Source organism: Macaca nemestrina, chromosome 1, assembly GCF_043159975.1.
Source record: "Macaca nemestrina isolate mMacNem1 chromosome 1, mMacNem.hap1, whole genome shotgun sequence".
Taxonomy (NCBI): Eukaryota; Metazoa; Chordata; class Mammalia; order Primates; family Cercopithecidae; genus Macaca; species Macaca nemestrina.
This window is the reverse complement of record NC_092125.1, coordinates 112484227-112504901: the sequence shown is the minus strand read 5'-3', so window position 1 is coordinate 112504901 and position 20675 is coordinate 112484227. Positions and strand designations below refer to the sequence as shown.

Here is a 20675-nt window from a genome sequence, read left to right as displayed (position 1 = left end):
GATAAGACAGTGAGACCCCATCTCTTAAAAAAAAAAAGAGTGAGACAGAGAGAATCAGAGTTGATAATAATGGTCTCTTGATAGAACAATGAATAACATGTATTATGGTAAAATAGAAGTATGTTCTGATTCTCCTACTTTTAAACTTTAATAATCCAAACCTTTTTTTGGATGAGCTAGATATAGATCCTATAACTATACAGAATAGACAAGTATTATTTTACATAATGGTTATTAAATTTTATTATCACAACCTGCATCTTTCACTGCTATTTAAGCAGGGGTTGGCAGACTTTCTTCTGTAAAGGGACAGATAGTAAATATTTTAGGCTTCTGTGGACCAGAAGGTTTCTATTGCAACTACTCAGCCCTGCTGTTGTAGAGCAAAAGTAGTCATAGGCAATATATAAACAAACGAGCATGACCATGCTGTAATAAAACTTAATTTGTAAAAGCAGGTGGCTGCCAGGCCATAGTTTGCCAACTACTCATCTAAATATAGATACAGAGGATTCAGTTATTCTAAAGCTATAGTTTTGTTTTTGGTAGATGATGTCCCCCAACTTTTAACTTATAGTTAATAACCCATATAGTAAGAAACATCAGTCATACTGTGGTGTATATTTCTTAAATTTCTTAGTTAGTTAAAGAGAATAAGAAGTAGCATTGCTGAAATCTGGTTCTTCTTTGTGTGTTATATAGAGGATTGGGTTTGTTCAGTCTGAGACATGTCTTCAGTTATACCTGTTTTTTCATGCTAGTGTTTCACCCAATTATGGAACACAAATGTGAACCTTGATGATGTAGTATAACTGTCCATTGACTGGACTCAGAATCGTTTTGAAAAGAAAATCTTGGCCAGAATATTCCTTTGACTCGCCTTTGAGCAGAGATTGTATGACTTCCTATCCAAATGTGTAATCTTGTTGGGATCCTTAATTTTTTCAAGAGAATATCACTTTACTCTCAGCTCAAAAGATTAAATATAGATTTAATCTATATTTAAATAGTTAAAACATGTGCTTCACTTTTAATAGGCAGTCCGTACTGCCAATTAAAGTTGCACTTGTTATTTCAAACCCACTGCCTCCCAGAATCTTTCAGAAGCTCAGCTGAAATACTATGTAGAATTGCCTGGAGGATGCCCAGCTTGTTTCCTTCTCTAAATGCTCTAAAGTAGGTTAACCTAGAGGAGCGAAAAGCTGTCAACGTATCTAGTCTAAATGGTATTCATTCCCTATAGGGTAGCTTTTACTGAATGGCTCTTTGTTTTGTGATGCCTGCCATCTGTACTAAGGAAGGAACAGTTAGAAACAGCCCTCTGAAACTGATATTTCTCTTGAAAGGATGTTGTTGAAGACACTGTTAATTGCCTTTGCATTTTCTTCTTCATGAAATCTTTGAAGAAATTTCATTGTAATCTTGGTAATAATTCAGTAACAATAAATGATAATTATGCTTCTTTTGAGAAATTAATTTGTTATTTTCTTGCAGACACAATGATTTTATCTAACTGATCAAATTTTTTATTTCACATTGACCATTAGAAAACTTAAAGCTAAATTTATGACCTACCCATAGCAACTTTCTAGAATTCTATTTTATAATAGCCACCAGGCTTGGCCCAATATTTTACCTATCTGTTACCATTGTTGTTCATATTTCCTTATAGTTCATTTCATCATCCTGTATTTTATTTATTTTGTAAGCCATTTAGCCACTTATGCCTTTTTTGAAACAAGGCCTAAGTAAATTTAAAATCAGTAAATACAAAAGACACCATCAAGAAAGTGAACAAACATTCCAAGAACAAGAAAACATTTTTATAAATTGCCTGTCTGATAATGGACTGGAACTTGTATCTAAAATACACAAAGAATTCTTACAGTTTAATAATATAATACAATTTAAAAATGAATAAAGGATCTGAATAGGCATTTCTCCAAAGATGATATAGAAATGGCCAGTAAGCACATATAAATAGATGCCCAGTACCATTAACCATCAAGGAAATGCAAATCAAAACCACAGTGAGATACCACTTCACACACACTAAAATGGCTATAACAAAAAAAAAAAAAGACAATAACAAGTGTTGGCGAGGCTGAGGAGAAATTGGAACTCTCATACGCTCCTGAGGAAAATGTAAAATGATGCAGCCACATTGGGAAACAGTGGGAGTACCTCAAAAGATTAAATATAGATTTATCATGTGACCCAACAATTCCACTCCATTTTTACCTAAAGAGAAATGAAAACATACGTCCACACCAAAATGTATACACACACATTCATAGCATCTCTATTTATAATAGCCAAAAACCCAATGTCTTCAATTAAATCCAGAAACAAAATATAATATATCCTTATAATGGGATGAATATTGTTCAGCCATAAAAGGAATTATTGATAGATACTACAACATATCAATTATTGATAGATACTTGCAAACATTATGGTAAGTAAAAGAAGCCAGTCATAAAAGATTATGTATTGGTGGTTTCCTAGAAACAGAAAGTATATTGGTGGTTTCCTAGAGCTGAGGAGGTTAGGGAGAAAAGGAGTGACTGCTAATGGGTACAGGATTTCTTTATGGCCTAATGAAAATGTTCTAAAATTGATTGAGGTGATGGTTGCACAGCTCTGAGTATATGAAAACCATTGAATTGTACACTTTAAATGGGTAAATTATATCTCATTAAAACTGTTATAAAAAGTGCTAACAAAAAGTTTTAACAAAATACATCTTATAAATTAATAAAAGTAATTCATGCAAATCAGGTGTTTATATCAAGAGTACAAAAGAAATATTTTTGAGCCTTTATAGCATTTATTACTGTTAACATTTATTTTCCTTTAATTCTTACATTGGAATAAGATTCCTAGGGGAGAATAAAACAATAGTCATTCTACCAGCAATGTCTTATGTTGATACATGTTAGTGGTATATGTTGCCCATGAATATATCAAAAACATAAACATTCTTATTTTAATATATGAAATTCTTCAGAGGTTAAGATGGTCATATATACCTTTCAGAAATTTGTGTTTTTTAATCTCTACAAATGAGTAGATTTTAAGATTAGGCTGATTAGATAGGATATATTCAATATTGAGTCCAAAGAGCAAAAGACCCTTTGGAAGACTAAAGAGAAAGAAATTTGCTGTCCTCTCTCCCTCCTAGTGACAGTCTTTGACATTTATTTCAGCTCACGTTATTTTCACTGGAAAATGAACCTGTGTGTAATTCTGCTGATCCTGGTTTTCATGGTGCCTTTTTACATTGGCTATTTTATTGTGAGCAACATCCGACTATGTAAGTATTTTGCCCTCTCAGTCAGCACATAGATTGAGATGAGTATTTGAGGGGACTTAGATTGTGAATAGCTTCATTTCTACAGTAACTTTCAGTAGCTACCGCTATTTGAGGACACCTCACACACAACATCTTAAAAATAAATATAAAATAAATATTGAATGAATTGGCACAAAGTAAATATTAAGTGAATGATTAGGTTATTTGTTCTGCCACAGCTTTATTTTTCTACCTATTAATAATGTTTCATTTAATTCATCCCACATGTTAAATTCAGCTAAATTTCTCTTACGATGGTAAGGATGCTTTCACTAAAAATTATACTGTTCATCACTCATTTGCCAAGTGAATTAGCAACCAAATATTAATTAGCATTATCTTATATTTTTAAATAGAGCAAGCTCTTTAACCTATATCTGTTTTTCCTAACAGTTTTGTCTCCTCTGTCTCAGTGCATAAACAACGACTGCTTTTTTCCTGTCTCTTATGGCTGACTTTTATGTATTTCTTCTGGAAACTAGGAGATCCCTTTCCCATTCTCAGCCCAAAACATGGTGAGTATATATGGGAGGGCAGAAGAAGGGAGGGAGAAGCTTTGTTTAATTTTCTGATTTCAAAAACATTTAATTAAATTTCTTGGGGAAAAATTTATTTGGGGAAATAATTCATTAATTCATAGGTTCTTGGGATTGGGAAAAAAAATTTCTGATTTTGAGGAGGATAGCAAGCTATTTCTCTGAAAAATGTCTGATTTTGAACTACATTTTCGCCTTCTAAGAGATAACTAATGCTGGTTTTGGAACTCACTTCTATCATTCTAAAGTAGGAATTTTTGACCTTCCTTTACTGAATATACTTACTTAAAGGGTATAAGGAAAGAGAACGGTGTCTAACTCATATTGTATATAGAACTACAGGAATATATTTGTATGTGTATTTGGAGGTAAGGTATCAATGAACTTTTATCAGATTTCCAAAGGGGTCTGTGACCCAAAAGGTCAATGGCCACTGTTTAAGGGATGATAAAGATACATTAGGGAAGCATACGTATGTGGGGAAAGGTGACATAAAACGCCCACAATTAGTAGGTAAAGAAAAGCTTTCCAAGAATCGGTGTCTCCCCTCTAACAAAAAAAGTTTATTTTAAAACGAGATTTGGCAGAGCCCTAATTTTTAAGTTAAAATCAATGAACAAAAGTACCTCAGCTAATAAGTCCTTCCAGAACTATTTCAGAAGTATGTATGAGTCTATCTTAAAAAGATTAGAGAGCCCATCTGTAATAAATATATTGCAGCTTTCATGCTAGAACCTTTTCAAAAATATATTTATACCTGTTCATTCACCATCCTGCCATATTATCAGGGTTCTTATTGCAGAAAACAGAATCTACTGTAACTAATTTAAAGCAGAAAGTGATTAATTATACAGTGTCAGGCAATTTATAGACTTTCTAGGAAAGCAGGAATGCAAAGCTTAACTACTGTATGATGAAGAGAAATACCCAACTATGCCACAATACTAAACTAGAAAACCTCTCTGAAGTCATCACATGCCACTCAGGGTCTATGACATCAGGGACCTCAGTCCCAGCTGTTTGAGCTCCTAAGTGCTATCACCACCCCTACATTGTTCATTTCTGCGTCTGAGGCCTCACATGGGCCTGGTTTTTTGGTGAAACCTAGGTAACATTTAGAACCTTAGCCTCAAGGAAGTCTGAGAAGGAGCATTTGGCTTTCTAAACTCTGTAGTACCAAAACAAATGCTAGAAAAGGATATTGGAATTAATGTTGAATGAGCCAGTGTCTATTATAGAATCTGCCGTACCTCCCACACACCCTTCTATCTATACTCATTGCCTATAGCAGGAATTTCGGGAGAGAGAGGTTATGAGACTCCTGCAGTAAGGTCAGAGGAGATAGGCAGTTTTGAAAAGCATATGCAGTACCAAATAAATAGTTGTGTATTTTTAAAATAAGAATAACTGTTTCAAGATTTCAAATAATGTTAAAGGCCAGAAAACTTAACATAACACCAGCCTACCAAAAACATTCAAACTCTTAGGTGGCGTATGAGACCTTTCATGGCCTGGCTACTGCTCTCTATACATGTTGCATTCTCCAGTCCTATGAAGTTATTTCAAGTTTATTTATTTATTTTCTTTTTGAGACAGGTCTCACTCTTATTCAGGCCCGAGTGCAGTGGTGTGATCTTGGCTCACTGCAACCTCTGTCTCCCAGGCTCAAGTGATCCTCCCACCTCAGCCTCCTGAGTAACGGGGACTACGGGTGAATGCCACCACACCCGGCTAAGTTTTGTGTTTTTTCGTAGAGATGGGGTTTCTCCACGTTGCTCAGGATGGTCTTGAACTCCTGAGCTCAGGGGATTGACCCACCGTGGCCTCCCAAAATGCTCACAAGTGTGAGCCACTACACCCAGCCTCAAGTTTCTAGAGCTGTTCTATCAGCCTGGACAATCCTTCACCAACCCTGTCTACCTAGAAAATGCCTATTTATCCTTTCTAGATTCAACTCTTGTCAATTCCTTTAGGAAGATTTTCCTGGCCAGCATTAGGAGATATTAATTGCTCCCAACTCAAGGTATCTATATCATCTATAAAACTTACAATTTCATGTTTCCTTTTCCAACTTCCTCATCAACCTGTGGGCTCCCTGAGATCAGAAAACTACATGTTATTTGTCTTTGTATCCCTAGTGCCTAGTGTGGAACTTAACACATAACGAGTGTTTTAATACATGTTCTTTGAATCAGTGAATGGAAGAAAATTGAGTCTCTCCAATGTGGTAAATGAGTTTACTACTTTAACACTCTGGATAGGAATTTAGGAAACGCTAATGTGATCAGCATGCCTATGTCAGTGGTCAGCGAAAGGAAAGACTTGCACTAAAGAGTCCTGGTAGTATAGTTCTCATATAAACCTGTTTCAAAGAAACCCACAGACAGACACATTTATCTGTGATGGTAGAAGTCAGAGAGAAGAGTTACAAAAGGGCCCCAGGGCTGCTGACAAGGCAAACACAGGCTCACATGCAATACAAAGACCTGACTCTGACACCTTTCTCCAGCTTTCTCCTGTGTGCATTCAGCTCACATGACCAGTGTAGCCAGGACACACCAAAGGGAAGATGAAGGCCATTGTATCCATTGTCCTTTAATCCACCCCTTTTTCTAAATTCTGTGGGATGACCCTGAAAAGGACACTGAGAGAGAAAGCTAGGGAGACAGTGTCAGCTTTCTTCTTTCCATCGTACTCCAATAGGCATTACAGTTTTATGACTGAATATTCAGGTATCTTAATTTACTTAACCCTCTAAGATAAGTAAGGAGGAAGAAAAGTTTAGATGGTAGCCAAGAAGCAACCAGCCTTACACTACCTTCCTAGAGCTTTCCCAGGACTGTCCCAACAACCACTGTAGTTGTTTATTGCTGTGGAGACCACCCAAAAAATGGGCTGGGCAGGTTGGCTCACCCCTATAATCCCAGCACTTTGGGAGGCCAAGGCAGGGAGATCACTTGAGGCCAGGAGTTAGAGACCAGCCTGGCCAACATGGCAAAACCCCGTCCCTACTAAAAATACAAAAATTAGCCAGGCATGGTGACGCATGCCTGTAATCCCAGCTACTCCCCGGAGGCTGGAGACACAAGAATTGCTTGAACCCAGGAGGCTGAGGTTGCAGTGAGCTGAGATCATGCCACTGCCCTGCAGCCTGGGCAACAGAACGAGACTCAAAAAAAAAATCCATAAAAGTACTTCTTGTGTGGTGCCTGAACCTTGGAATGTCTTTAGTGGGAAAGAGTCAGAGAGATTACAAAAGACTGTAAGGAATCTGTGTGAGCAGGTGGCAAAGGTGAAATGGTCTTCTGCTAGTCTCCTTATTCATCTGACTTTCCATGTATTAACTGGTAAATGGGGATAATGATGACTGACTCCTACTTCATAGAAATGCTGAGATTTAAGTAAATAGTATCTACAAAGTACTTTAAATCATAAAAAGATGTAATAAAAGGACAAAGACATCATGTTAAAAGGAATAAAGGTAAAGTGGGGAATTTGTTCATTTTTTCTTATTTAATAACCCATATTAATCCCTTGGATTTTTTTATGTTATTGAGTGATGTTATAGTCAACAAACATTTGTTGAATACCTTCTATGTGCCAGGCAGTAAGGAAAACAAAGATCAATAAGACATGATGTCTTCTTGTAAAGGGGTTGCAAATTCAAGAGGTATATAGCAAGTAGAATCAACAGAATTTAGGTGAGGATTTCTTCGTTCATTTAGCATTACACAAATATTTATTGAGCATCTACTTTATATAAATTAAGCATTGGAAATAAACCACAAACAAAACAAACTTGGTTTCTGCCCCCCTGAAATTTACAGTCTTGTGGGTGAAACTAGACAGTAAAGAGGTAAATATATAAATAAATGATCATTGTCATCAAGGAGCAAACAGGTTGCTATGATAGAGAAAAATGCAGATAATGTAGTATAAGTAGTTAGATCCACCCTTTCTGAGACAGTGATATTTAAGCTGAGATTTAAAGGACAAGACCAAAGGAAGACCCACCAAGAATGCACAAGAGACATCACATAAAGCCCTGAGGCAGAAAGACCTTGGTATATTCAAGGAAAGTTGAGAGATAGAATGGAGAGTAATCGTATAGTGTATAGATTTTATTATTATGGTGATTGTGTCATTTTCTAAGATAATGCAGAAGAAGAAACAAGTTGAGGGGAAAGATAATTTTAGTTTGGTATATGCTGAATTTGAGTTACCCATGCATATCCAGGTGATGTTAAATAAGCAATTGGATGTACAAATCAGGAGCTTAGGGAAAAAGTATACATGTATCAGTCCTCATAGAGATGACTCCAGGAATCTAAACAACTAGAAATCATCAACTAAATGCCATTAGGTGAAGCTGGGGAAGTTGGTGAGATCACCCAACCAAAAAATGTGTATACTGAAATGAAAGAGAGAATTCTGGTCCATACAGAGCAAGAAGTGACTGAGAAAAAGCAGTTAGAACAGTGAAAGGGTAATCCTTGAGAAATGATGTTGTGGAAGCCAAGAAGATAAAATAATTTTAAACAAAAATGATTCAGTGTCATAAAAGAGCCAATAAAACAAGGATTGGAAAATGTTGAATTTTGCAACCAGGAGAAAACTTATTACCAAAGTGTTGTCGTGGTTAAAGCCCAGACTCTGGAGCTAGACTGCACTTGAAACCTGACTCTGCCCCTTTTATCTGTGTGGCCTTGACTAAGTTACTTAACCTCTTTGTGCCTCCATTTCTTCATCTGTAAAATTAGGTTTTCAATAATATCTACCTCGTAGGATTGTTATGAGGGTTAAATGAATTAGAACATGTGAAGTGCTTAGAACAGTGCCTAGTCATAGCATGTGCTTGATGCATATTACCTATTATATTGCCATTACAATTATTAGTGAAAGTGATTTCATTCAATGTAGAAGAATGGGAAGAAAGCTGGATTGCAGTCAGTTAAGGAATGAACTGGAGGTGAAGAAAAGGTGACAATAACTATAAACTTCTCTTAAGAAGCCTGGCTATTAAGGAAGAAATAGATGGGGATTGGTAACTAGAGGTAAACTGAAAGCCAAGAACAGAATTTCTCTTAGAAAAGAGACTTGAAACTAAAGAGAAAGAACTAGCAAAGAAGGAAATATTGAATATACAAGAGAGAGGAGATAGATGATGGAACAAGACTCTGAAAGAGGTGGAAGGGATTGAATACAATCAAAAGTATGGTGACTTCTAGTTCCAAGATGGTGGCGTAGGAGCAAGCTGGCTTCACTTACCCCCATGACAGAAAACCAAAAACAAATAGCACCAAGATTATCACCAGCAATATCCCAGAACTCACATAAAAGGATGAGACAGTTCCCAGGGCCCAGAGAAAATCAGAAGCAGAAGTGGAGAAGTCAACTTTGGATGCTACTTTGTTCTGAAGGAGACAAGCTGGGAGGATGATTGCAGATGTATATTCAATGTTATAAAAGAGCCAATAAAACAAGAATTGGAAAATGTTGAATTTGGCAACCAGGAGAAAATTTATGACCATAGTGTAGAGTGAAGGTAGTTTGTAGTAGAGTGAAGGTAGTTTATGTCTAATAGCTTATGTCTTTTATAATAAGGACATTGGCAAAGGAGAAGGACAAAGGTAGGAAAAATAAAGAGTAACTGACAAAGACAATGGAGAGAGATGGCTGACCAAGGGCAAGATAAGGATTAGTCAGTAGTGTGAGAGCTCTCTTAGGACTGGAGACCATACATTTGTAATGGCTCCAAAATCAATATGCATTCTAGCAATTTTAGGCAGCAAAACATGGGCACAGGGAAGGCAGAGTGTTAGACCGATCCAGAGTTGGGAATTTGTAGGATTAGTGCTTCAAAAGGAAGATTGTAGGAGATTGAGGCTCCTGGTGAGAGAATTTGATGCCAGCAAGCCTGGAGTCCAAGCTAGGTGAAGAATGGAGAAGCAGTGCACTGACCTCTAAAACGAGTGTAGTGGAAATAAAGGAGAAAGAGAACTTGAAGACTAGGAAGGGAGGCCAGTAGTCAGAAAAGAATATTGGAATTTTCGGTTTTGAAGCTGACAGAATTCCTGAATTACAGCTCTGGCATTTGACCATAGGAGTGGATGGCTGAAGTGAATTCTATCCTAGAAATAAAAGTGAAAACCAACTAAAACCATTCTTTTTCTGCAACGCCAAACTTACTGAGTTATTCTTCAGCATTGCTTTCTCTCATTTATCCCAAATACATCAACCAGCAGTATTTATTTTCACTGCTAAGTTGATTTTCAGCATTCTCAAGTGATGTGAAACAATTGATTAATTAGGATACGATTTATAATCTAACAATGATGTGTTTGCCTTTGAATTATTCATCTATAAGTGTAGCTCATTTATTAGATGAATTCTGTGTTTATTGGATGCAAAAAAGAATAAGACAAAAGCAAAAGAGTATCACCTTAGGGGAAATACATATATATCAAAGATAACTAGCACCAAGTATTTCCTGCTATTTATACTTTTCCAGCAGATTTACTTGTCTAGTTTTTTTTGCCGATGCTTTTACTAAAAGTACTTTGCTTTGTTAGCATTCATGCTACCAAAAGTAAACAGTCAATGATTATTATTTGTAATTATTGTTGTTATTATTTTACTGTTATCACCCAATAAAAGAGATCACTCTGAAGATATGGGACAAGAGGAAAATCAGTAAACTTTTAGTATATTTATTATACTCTATTATCTATATTCATATACTATATATATTATACTCTATATACTATAGTATATTATACTCTTTATTATCATCTACACATTAATAATTAAAAGTTGGCTTGTATGAGTTAGTTATGTGTAATGGTTAATGTTTTCAGTAATGTTTCCTTTTGCAGTACAGATGAGAGCCATTTTATCTGTGTTACCTGGGATTAATGTGCCTTGATGTTTTCAGGGATCTTATCCATAGAACAGCTCATCAGCCGGGTTGGTGTGATTGGAGTGACTCTCATGGCCCTCCTTTCTGGATTTGGTGCTGTCAACTGCCCATACACTTACATGTCTTACTTCCTCAGGTAACAGAGCGCTTTGCATCCTTTCTTTTTTGCCCCATTACTTCTTGAATACATATGTCATATTATGCCACCATCTTTAAGATTATATATTAGATCTATGACACTGCCTTTTTATTTTTCTCTTTCTCTCTCCCTATGGGCATTGACCTGGAAATCTTTCTAAATAAGTCTTATCACTTGTACTGCTTGCCTTTGCTATTTGTCCTACATTCATTTATATTTTAAATGGCAAATTTCAATCTGACACTCCCCTCCCACTTTTTAAAGGCACATTTCTAGTGACCAGCAGTATAAACCAACCCCAACTTCAGCAGTTTAGTTCCTCCTAGAAGTATTAATAGAACAGTAGAAGACAATGCCAAGTTAAAAGTGTGCTTAAACATACATCCTAAATGTCACTGAGCTGAGATCACGCCACTGCACTCCAGCCTTGGTGACAGAGCAAGACTCTTTCATAAATAAATGACGAGTTGATGGGTGCAGCAAACCACCATGGCACGTGTATACCTATGTAACAAACCTGCACGTTTTACACATGTATCCCAGAACTTAAAGCATAATAAAAAATAAAATAAAAATATTTAAATATATATATATAAAAATGTCACTGGATCAAAGCTAAGAAAAACTGTAAGAGAGCTGGGTAAATTCCATTTCCCTGATATGCCAGAGGATTAGCTGTAAGAAATGAGAGCAAAAGCATTTTAGTTTATTATGGTTATTTTACTGTTTTCTAGAAAAAAGTAGTGGGCAAAGTTAAAGTCTGTGTATCTCTCCAGATACAGTATCATGCCCGAGAGTGGGATCCCAAAACATTTCGCTAGCAGTTTGTGCTTTTTGTAGGAACGTGACTGACACAGATATTCTAGCCCTGGAACGGCGACTGCTCCAAACCATGGATATGATCATAAGCAAAAAGAAAAGGTAAGATATCAACACTGTAAAACATCTGGACTCTGTTACAATTTCTCAACAAGAAAGTTTGACTATGAATTGGTGCTGGCAGGGAATTTTATCTTATTCATTTTTATTATAAGGTAAAGTACTATCAAAGATTTAGTGTTGGCCGGACACAGTGGCTCACACCTGTGATCCCAGCACTTTGGGAGGCCAAGACGGAGGATCACTTGAGCCCAGAAGTTCAAGATTAGCCTGGGTAACATAGTGAGACACCATCCCTTTAAAATAACAATAATAATAAAATTAAAAATATAAAAAGGTTTTTTAAAAAGATTGTGTTTTGTGTGAAAGAAAATTATCAAATTCAATCTCATTTCTTGAATTTAGATCATTCTTCTTAGATAAATTAGAATTTTTTTAAATTTTTTAAATTGTAAATTGACAAATTATAGTTGTGTATATATGTGTCATACAAAGCGGAATAATTAAATCAAGCTAATTAACATATCCGTTCACATGCTTATTTTTTTGTGGTGAAAACATTTGAAATTTACTCTTACTGATTTTGAAATGTACAATACTTTATTATTTATTATATTCATCATGCTGTACAGTATGTCGCAAAGAAAAAAACCCTTATTCCTCCTGTCTAACTGAAGCTTTGTACCCTTTGGCCATCGTCTCTCCATTCCTCCCACCCATCCAGCCTCTGGTAACCATCATTCTACCCTCTGCTTCTGTTGAGTTCATTGTTTTCGATTCCACATATAAGTGAGAACATGCAGTATTTGTCTTTCTGTGTCCAACTCATTTTGCTTAGCATGGTGTTCTCCACTAACAAATTAAAGAATTTCCTTCCTTAAGACTGAATACTATTCTGTTGTCTATATATGCCATATTTTCTTTATCCATTTTTCTGTTGATGGACATATAGATTGATACCATAACTTGGCTATTGTAAATAATATTGCAGTGAACATGGGTGTACATATATCTCTTTGACATTTTACTAATTTCATATCTTTTGGGTAAATACTCAGAAGTGGGATTGCTGGATCATACAGCAATTCCATTTTCAGTTTTTGTAGGAACCTCCACAATGTTTTCCATAGTGGTTGTGCTAATTTACATTTCCACTAACAATGTAATAAGGGTTCCCTTTTCTCAGTGTCCACACCAGCATTCTTTATCTTTTGCCCCTTTGATAATAGTCATTCTGACAGGTACGAGGTGATATCTCATTGTGTCTTAGTTTGCAGTTCCTTAATGGCTAGTATGTTAAACATTATTTGATATATCTATTGGTCATGTGTATGCCTTCTTTTGAGAAATGTCTATTCCGGTTCCTTGCCCATTTAAAAATCAGGTTATTTGTTTTCTTTCTATAGAGTTGTTTGAGGTCCTTATGTATTTTGTATACCAACCCCTTATCAGACATATGGCTTGCAGATATTTTCTTCCAGTCCGTAGGTTGTGTCTTCACTCTGCTAATTGTTTTCTTTGTTGTGCAGAAGCTTTTTATTTTGATGTAATCCCGTTTGTCTATTTTTGCTTTAATTGCCTGCACTTTGGGGATTAAATCTAAAAAGTTATTGTTCAGAGCAATTTGTGTAGTTTTTCCCCTATTTTCTTCTAGTAGTTTTACAGTTTCCCGGCTTAAGTGTTTAGTCCATTTTGAGTTAATTTTTATATATTGAGTGAGATAAGGGTCCAATTTCATTCTTCTGCAGATGGATATTCAGTTTTCCCAACACCGTTTAGTGAAAAGACTATCCTTTTCCCAGTGTGTACATGTGGCACCCTTGTCAAAAATCAATTGACCATACATGTGTGGGTTTATTTCTGGGTTCTCTATTCTGTTCCCTTGGTCAATGAGTCTGTGCTTATGCTCATATCATGCTGTTTTAATTACTATTGCTTTGTAGTGTAATTTGAAATAAGGTAGTATGATGCCTCCAGCTTTGTTCTTTTGTTCATGATTGCCTTGGCAATTCGGTTTTTTCTGGTTCCATATGCATTTTAGGATTATTTTTTCTATTTCTATGAAAAGTGACATTGGAATTTTGATAGAGAGGGATTACATTAAATCTACAGATTGCTTTAGGTACTATGGACATTTTAACAATACTGATGTTCAACAAACATTCCAAAAATGAACCATCCCACTTAAAATAGCTACAAGAAAAAATACTTAGGAATAAATTTAACCAAGGAGGAAGAAAGACCTGGACACTGAAAACTATACAACATTAATAGAAGAAATTGTAGAAGACACAAATAATGGAAAGATAGTCCGTGCTCATGGACTGGTATGTAACTTTTGTATTCGAAGAATGGAATATTGTCTATTGTCCTGAATTTTTTTTTTTTTTTTAAAGACAGAGTCTCTCTCTGTTGCCCAGGCTGGAGTGCAGTGATGTGATTTCAGCTCACTGCAGCCTCCACCTCCCAGGTTCAAGCAGTTCTCCTGCCTCAGCCTCCCGAGTAGCTGGGATTATAGGCGTGCCACCATACCCAGCTAATTTTTGCATTTTTAGTAGAGACGGGGTTTCACCATGTTGGACCAGACTGATCTCAAACTCTTGACCTCAAGTGATCCACCCGCCTTATCCTCCCAAAGTGCTGGGATTACAGGCGTGAGTCACCACGCCCAGCCTTATTGCCCTGAATTTTTTCTACCTGGGAGGCTGAGGCAGGAGAATTGCTTGAAACTGGGAGGCAGAGGTTGCAGTGAGCCAAGATTGCACCACTGCACTGCAGCCTGGGGGACAGAACGAGACTCTGTCTAAAAAAAAAAGTGAAGTTGTGACCCATGTCAAGTGTGGATGTATACTTTTAAGCCATTTCATACTAATACTGCTAAGGAATTGACTCTGATCTGTACATACTATAGCCCATTTCCCCTATAATGCATTGTCTGGTCAGGATCAGGAATGGTTTGTGGTCCGACAGTAGGTTTTATTAATTTGAGTGGCTCACAGAAGAATCAGCCTCCCAACATGACCCCATTAGCACAGTCCTTTAGCCAGTGGAACTTACAGGGCAGATAGACAGCTAATGTGACAACACTGGGGCCCTTAGGATTCATACAGTGCCCTTGCCATTTACCACAATATAGAAAAACTTTTTGTTGTTTGCAAGTGGTTTTACAAAATAAAAATTTTTTTATTAAAAAAGAAAAACTGTTTTTGCAAACAGTCATAGTTGGGGAGCAGTAGTGACCAGAAAACCATCTTTTACCTTAACAGTAGAGGGCCATAGTGAGATGACATACAAGAAAAGTAACATTTGTTATGTACAAAAAAGTTAATGGTTTAAAGTGGGAGAAGGAAAGAGGCATATGTCTTCCCGTTTGGAACAGTGGAGGAAAAAATGTTAACCTCTACCTTGAATTAGTTTTTCTAGGATCTCTTTGAAATTTTGTAGGGATTGGGGAAGAAACATATTCACTAGTGAAATTTCAGCACCAGCCACACCCACTCTCAAATGATAATAGAGGAAACTTCCGGAAATGACAGTGGAAAGAATTTAAGCCATTCCTTCTACAGAAAATCATAAAAACTGGAAAAAATGTTAAAAGCAAGTATTTGAAGTCACTGGAAAATGAACAGAGGCAGGTAGAAATTTGAGAAGAGCATCAGGTAACTATTGCAAGTTTATGGCTTTCTTGCCTGGAAGTGCTCCTCAGCCACCACCCACCCTCCCAGCACCCACTCAAGCATGCAGATTGATAAGAGTTTAAATCAGCTGAGTAACTGAAAATTTAAAGTGGAAATTTTGGAAATGAGGGAAATGCAGAAGGACTAAGATTCAAAAATCTCAGTATAAACCCTTCCCAAATCCCTGTGTCATCATTAAATAATGTATTTCCACGGTAAACACCGAAGAGCCTGAGGGAAAATAGGCAGAAACTGGAAGAGAGTCTACCCTTGATATACTGAACTTCTTAGTGTGATTTGCAAGGTTACTGTGCCTTTGATTGAGTGCATTTTCTGAGCTATGTGCAGGTTGAACACACAGCTTGGATAACAGAAAGTAAAAGCCTTACTGGCTTGAGGTGTCAGAGGGTAGAACTCAGGACTGACAAAGCAATTGAAAATTTAGGAGAGATCCCTAGAAGCAAAAGATCCACAGAGAGGATAAGCCCTAAAATACGACTATAGAATCTGTCCAGACTACCACTACCCTACACAAGCTCAAGCTCAGTGGAGACTGTCAGGGAGATAGGCTAAAAAAGGAGAAGCTAGAAACCAGGAAACTGAGCAGAAACATTAGCTGCTGCAGGTATGACAGATTTCACAGTTTGAGTCTAAGTAAATTAACTGCTTACTAGTACCAAAAAATTAACAGTTCTCAGAAAAACAAAACAGATTCCAAAGTCACTACAACATATTACCTTCAACTAAAACTTGCTAGACATGTAAAGAAACAAGACTATATAACCAATGTTCAAGATAAAAAGCAGCCAATAGACACTAACTCCAAGTGGATCCAGATTATAGATTTAACAAAGACTTGAAAGTAACCATTACAAATATATTCAAAAAAGTGAAGGAAAGCGTGATACAAGTGAAAAGAGAATCCCAACAGAGAAATGGAAACTTTTAAAAAACAACAAAATAGAAATCCAGAGACTGAGAACTATAGTAACTGAAATAAAAATTTTACTAGGCGGGCTTAACAGGAGAATTGAGATGACAGAAGAATCAGATCAATAAAAATTCAGACTGGGCATGGTGGCTCATACCTGTAATCCCAGCACTTTGGGAGGCCGAGGTGGGTGGATCACCTGAGATTAGGAGTTCGAGACCAGCCTGGCCAACATAGTGAAATGCTGTCTCTACCAAAAATACAAAAATTAGCTGGGCATGGTGGCACGTGCCTGTAGTCACAGCTACTTGGGAAACTGAGGCAGGAGAATCTCTTGAACCCAGGAGGCAGAGGTTGTAGTAAGCCAAGATCAAGCCACTGCACTCCAGCTTGGGCGACAGAGCAAGACTTTGTCTCAAAACATAAAATAAAAAATGAGATAGATTAATAGAAATTATTTAATCTGAAGAATAGAGAGATAAAAGATTGAAGAAAAATGGCCCGGTAATCCCAGCACTTTGGCAGGCCAAGGCAGGCGGATCACTTGAGGTCTGGCCAACATGGTGAAACCCCGTCTGTACCAAAAATTTAAAAATTAGCTGAGCGTGGTGGTAGGAGCCTATAGTCCCAGCTACTCAGGAGGCAGAGGCAGGAGAATGGCTTGAACCTGGGAGGCGGAAGTTGTAGTGAGCTGCAATCTCACTACTGCACCCCACCCCAGGTGACAGAGTGAGACTCTGTCTCAAAAAGAAGAAAAAACAAATATTTTTTTTAAAAAAGATTGAAGAAAAATGAACAAAAGTCTCAGTAGGAGACAATATCAAGCAGTCCAACATTCTTATGGTCAGAGTTCTAGAAGAAAAGGAAAGGGGCAGAAAAAGTATTTAAAGAAATACCAGCCCAAAACATAAGAAAACTACACCTACGTGTATATATAGTGAAACTGCTAAAAGATAAAAGTAAAGAGAAAATCTTGAAAGCAGCAATGGAAAACAAAAGTAATGGTTATTCAGCAACATTGTAGAATATAAAATAAACATACAAAAATCAATTGTAGTCAGGAGCAGTGGTGCATGCGCCTGACCAGCTACTCAAGAGGCTAAAGCGAGAGAATTGTTTGAGCCCAGGAGTTTGAATGCAGCCTGAGAGCAATATAACAAGACCCCATCTTGAAAATCAAAATTTTTTAAATCAGTTGTCTTTCTATAAGCTAGCAATGGACATCAAATGTTTAAATACACTACTTACAATCACTCACAAAATGAAATACCTAGGTAGAAGTCTAACAAAACATGTATACAGGACTCGTTTGCTGAAAATTATAAAACTAATGAAAAAAATAAAAGAAGATACAAATAAATAGACATACCATGTTAATAGATTGGGAGACTCAACATAGTAATGATGTTAATTCTCCCCAAATTGATATAGAAATTTAATGTTATTCATTTCAAAATCCCAGCAAGATTTATTTGTAGATATACACAAAACTATTCTAAAATTTGTACAGAAAGGCAAAATAACTAGAATAGTTAATACAATTTTTAAAAAGAACAATATGAGAGGAATTTGTCTACCTGATCTTAAAACATATTATATAGCTACCATAATCAAGACTGTGGTACTGGTAAACATAGATCAGTGGAACAGAAAAGAGAACCCAGAAATACACATGGCCAGGCACAGTGGCTCACGCCTGTAATCCCAACACTTTGGGAGGCTGAGGCAGGTAGATCACCTGAGGTCAGGAGTTTGAGACCAGCCTGACCAATATGGCGAAACCCCATCTCTACTAAAAATACAAAATATAGCTGGACATGGTGGCGTGCGCCTGTGGTCCCAGCTTCTTGGGAGGTTGAGACAGGAAAATTGCTTGAATCCAGGAGGTGGAGGTTGCAGTGAGCTGAGATTGCTCCACTGCCCTCCAGCCTGGGCAACAGAGCAAAAAAAAAAAAAAAAAAAAAGAAATACACAAATACACCCAGCTAATTTTTGACAGAGATGCCAAAGCAGTTCAGTGGAGGAAAGATGGCCTTTCACCAAATGGTGCTAGAGCAGTTAGGCATCCATAGGTTAAAAAAATGAATCTAAATCTAAGTCTTACACTTTATATAAAATTAAAACAGGCAGGGCACAGTGGCTCACGCTTGTAATCCCAGCACTTTGGGAGGCCAAGGCAGACGGATCACTTAAGGTCAGGAGTTCAAGACTAGCCTGGCGAACATGGTGAAACCCCCTCTCTACTAAAAATACAAAAAATTAGCCAGGTGTGGTAGTGGGCGCCTGTAATCCCAGCTACTGGGGAGGCTGAGGCACAAGAATTGTTTGAACCCTGGAGGTGGAGGTTGCAGTGAGCCGAAATCTACCATTGCCCTCCAGCGTGGGCGACAGAGCGAGACGCCATCTCAAAAATAAAAATAAATAAAAAATAAAACAGATAATAGACTAAAATGTAAAACTATAAAACTTTCGGGAAAAAAAAAAAAAAAACAGGAGAGAATCTTTGGAATCAAGGGCTAAGCAAAAAGTTATTTACTTGATACCAAAAGTAAAATCCATAAAAGGAAAAATTGATAAATTGGGCTCTATCAAAATTTAACACTTTTGCTCTGTAAAAGACTAAAGGTTAAGGCCGGGTGCGGTGGCTGACACCTATAATCCCAGCACTTTGGGAAGCCAGGGCGGCTGGATCACAAGGTCAGGAGTTTGAGACCAGCCTGGCCAAGATGATGAAACCCCTATCTCTATAAAAATAAAAAAATTTACCAGGCATGGTGGCGGGCGCCTATAATCCCAGCTACTTGGGAGGCTGAGACAGGAGAATGGCTTGAACGCGGGAGGCGGAGGTTGCAGTGAACCAAGATGGAGCCACTGCACTTTAGCCTGGGCAACAGAGCAAGACTCCTTCTCAAAAAAAAAAAAAGACTGTTAAGAGCATGAAAAGATAAGCTACCACTGGGAGAAAATATTTGCAAGCCACTTATTTGAGAAAGCACTAGTATCTAGAATAAAAAACATTCAAAGCTTACATTAAAAAAAAAAAGCAGTGCAGTTAGAAAATAAGCAAAAATGATGAACGTTTTATTGTAGAGGATACACAAATGGCACATAACCGCATGAAAAGGTATTCAACGTTGTTAGCCATTATGGATTCAGTGTTGTTAGCCATTATGGATATGCCATTAAAACCACATTGAGATATCACTACACACCTGTCAGAATGGCTAAAATAAAAATTAGTGACAACACCAAATACTAATAAGAATGCAGAGCAACTGGATCACTCACACATTGCTGGCATCCATGTAGAATGGTACAGTCCCTCTGGAACACATTTTAGTTCTTTCTTTAAAAGCTAAACATGCAGTTACCACACCCTAACAATTGTACTCCAGGGCATTCATCCAGAGAAATGAAGATTTATGTTCACACAAAAAACTGTACTTGAATGTTTATAGCAGCTTTATTCATAGTAGCTCCAAAACTGGAAACAAATGAGATATTCTTCAATGGTTGAATGGTTAAACAAACTGTGGTACATTCATGCCATGGAATACTACTTAGCAGGAAAAATGAACAAGCTATTGATACACGCAAGAACCTGGATAAATCTCTAGAAAATTACGCTGAGTGAAAAAAAGAATCCCCAAATAATATATACTGTATGATTCTAGTTATATATACATTTTTGAAATGACAAAATGGCAGAAATGGAGAACAGATTCATGGTTGCCGGAGTTAAGGAATTGGAGGTGGGAGGGAGATAAGCTGTATAGGTGCAGCCTGAAGGATCCTTGTAGTGATGGAAATGTCCTGTATTGTGACTCTATCAGTGTCAGTATCCTGGTTGTACTAGAGCTTTGCAAGATGTTTCAGTTGAGGAAATCTGGGTAAAGGGTACATGAATCTCTGTGTTTTTTCTCAAAACCACATTATGAATCTACAATTATTTCAAAAGTTTAAAAAAAAAAAAAAATGGCTGACTTCCTACTAGAAACAGCAGAGACCAGAAAATAGTTGACTGATATTTAAACCACAATAGACATTTTTTAGCTGCTTCTTTGTACACTACCACCAAACCTCAGCCTAGTGTATATGTTTTTCCATATTAGGAACTTTTAAATGACGCTGGGCTAATAACAAATAGATAATTTCTTGTAGCTACCCTCGTTATAAAGATTCAATAGCGATGGTGATAGTAAAGAAAAGTTGAAGATGAAGGTAATCTAATTCTATAGT

At 36.9% G+C, this 20675-nt stretch overlaps 1 protein-coding gene across 2 annotated transcripts in view; it reads left to right on the top strand.

Annotated features, from left to right (window-relative positions):
• Positions 1 to 20675, top strand: part of LOC105479029 (G protein-coupled receptor 89A) — a 55154-nt gene that overhangs the window by 11656 nt on the left and 22823 nt on the right. The window contains exons 4-7 of one of the 2 annotated variants that reach the window (XM_011736795.3): positions 3210 to 3316; positions 3769 to 3870; positions 10826 to 10946; positions 11790 to 11870. In XM_011736795.3, the coding sequence (XP_011735097.1) occupies positions 3210 to 3316; positions 3769 to 3870; positions 10826 to 10946; positions 11790 to 11870 (411 nt within the window). Of the gene's footprint in view, positions 1 to 3209; positions 3317 to 3748; positions 3871 to 10825; positions 10947 to 11789; positions 11871 to 20675 lie in introns of both variants that reach the window. The other variant, XM_024792034.2, reaches the window with a different exon arrangement.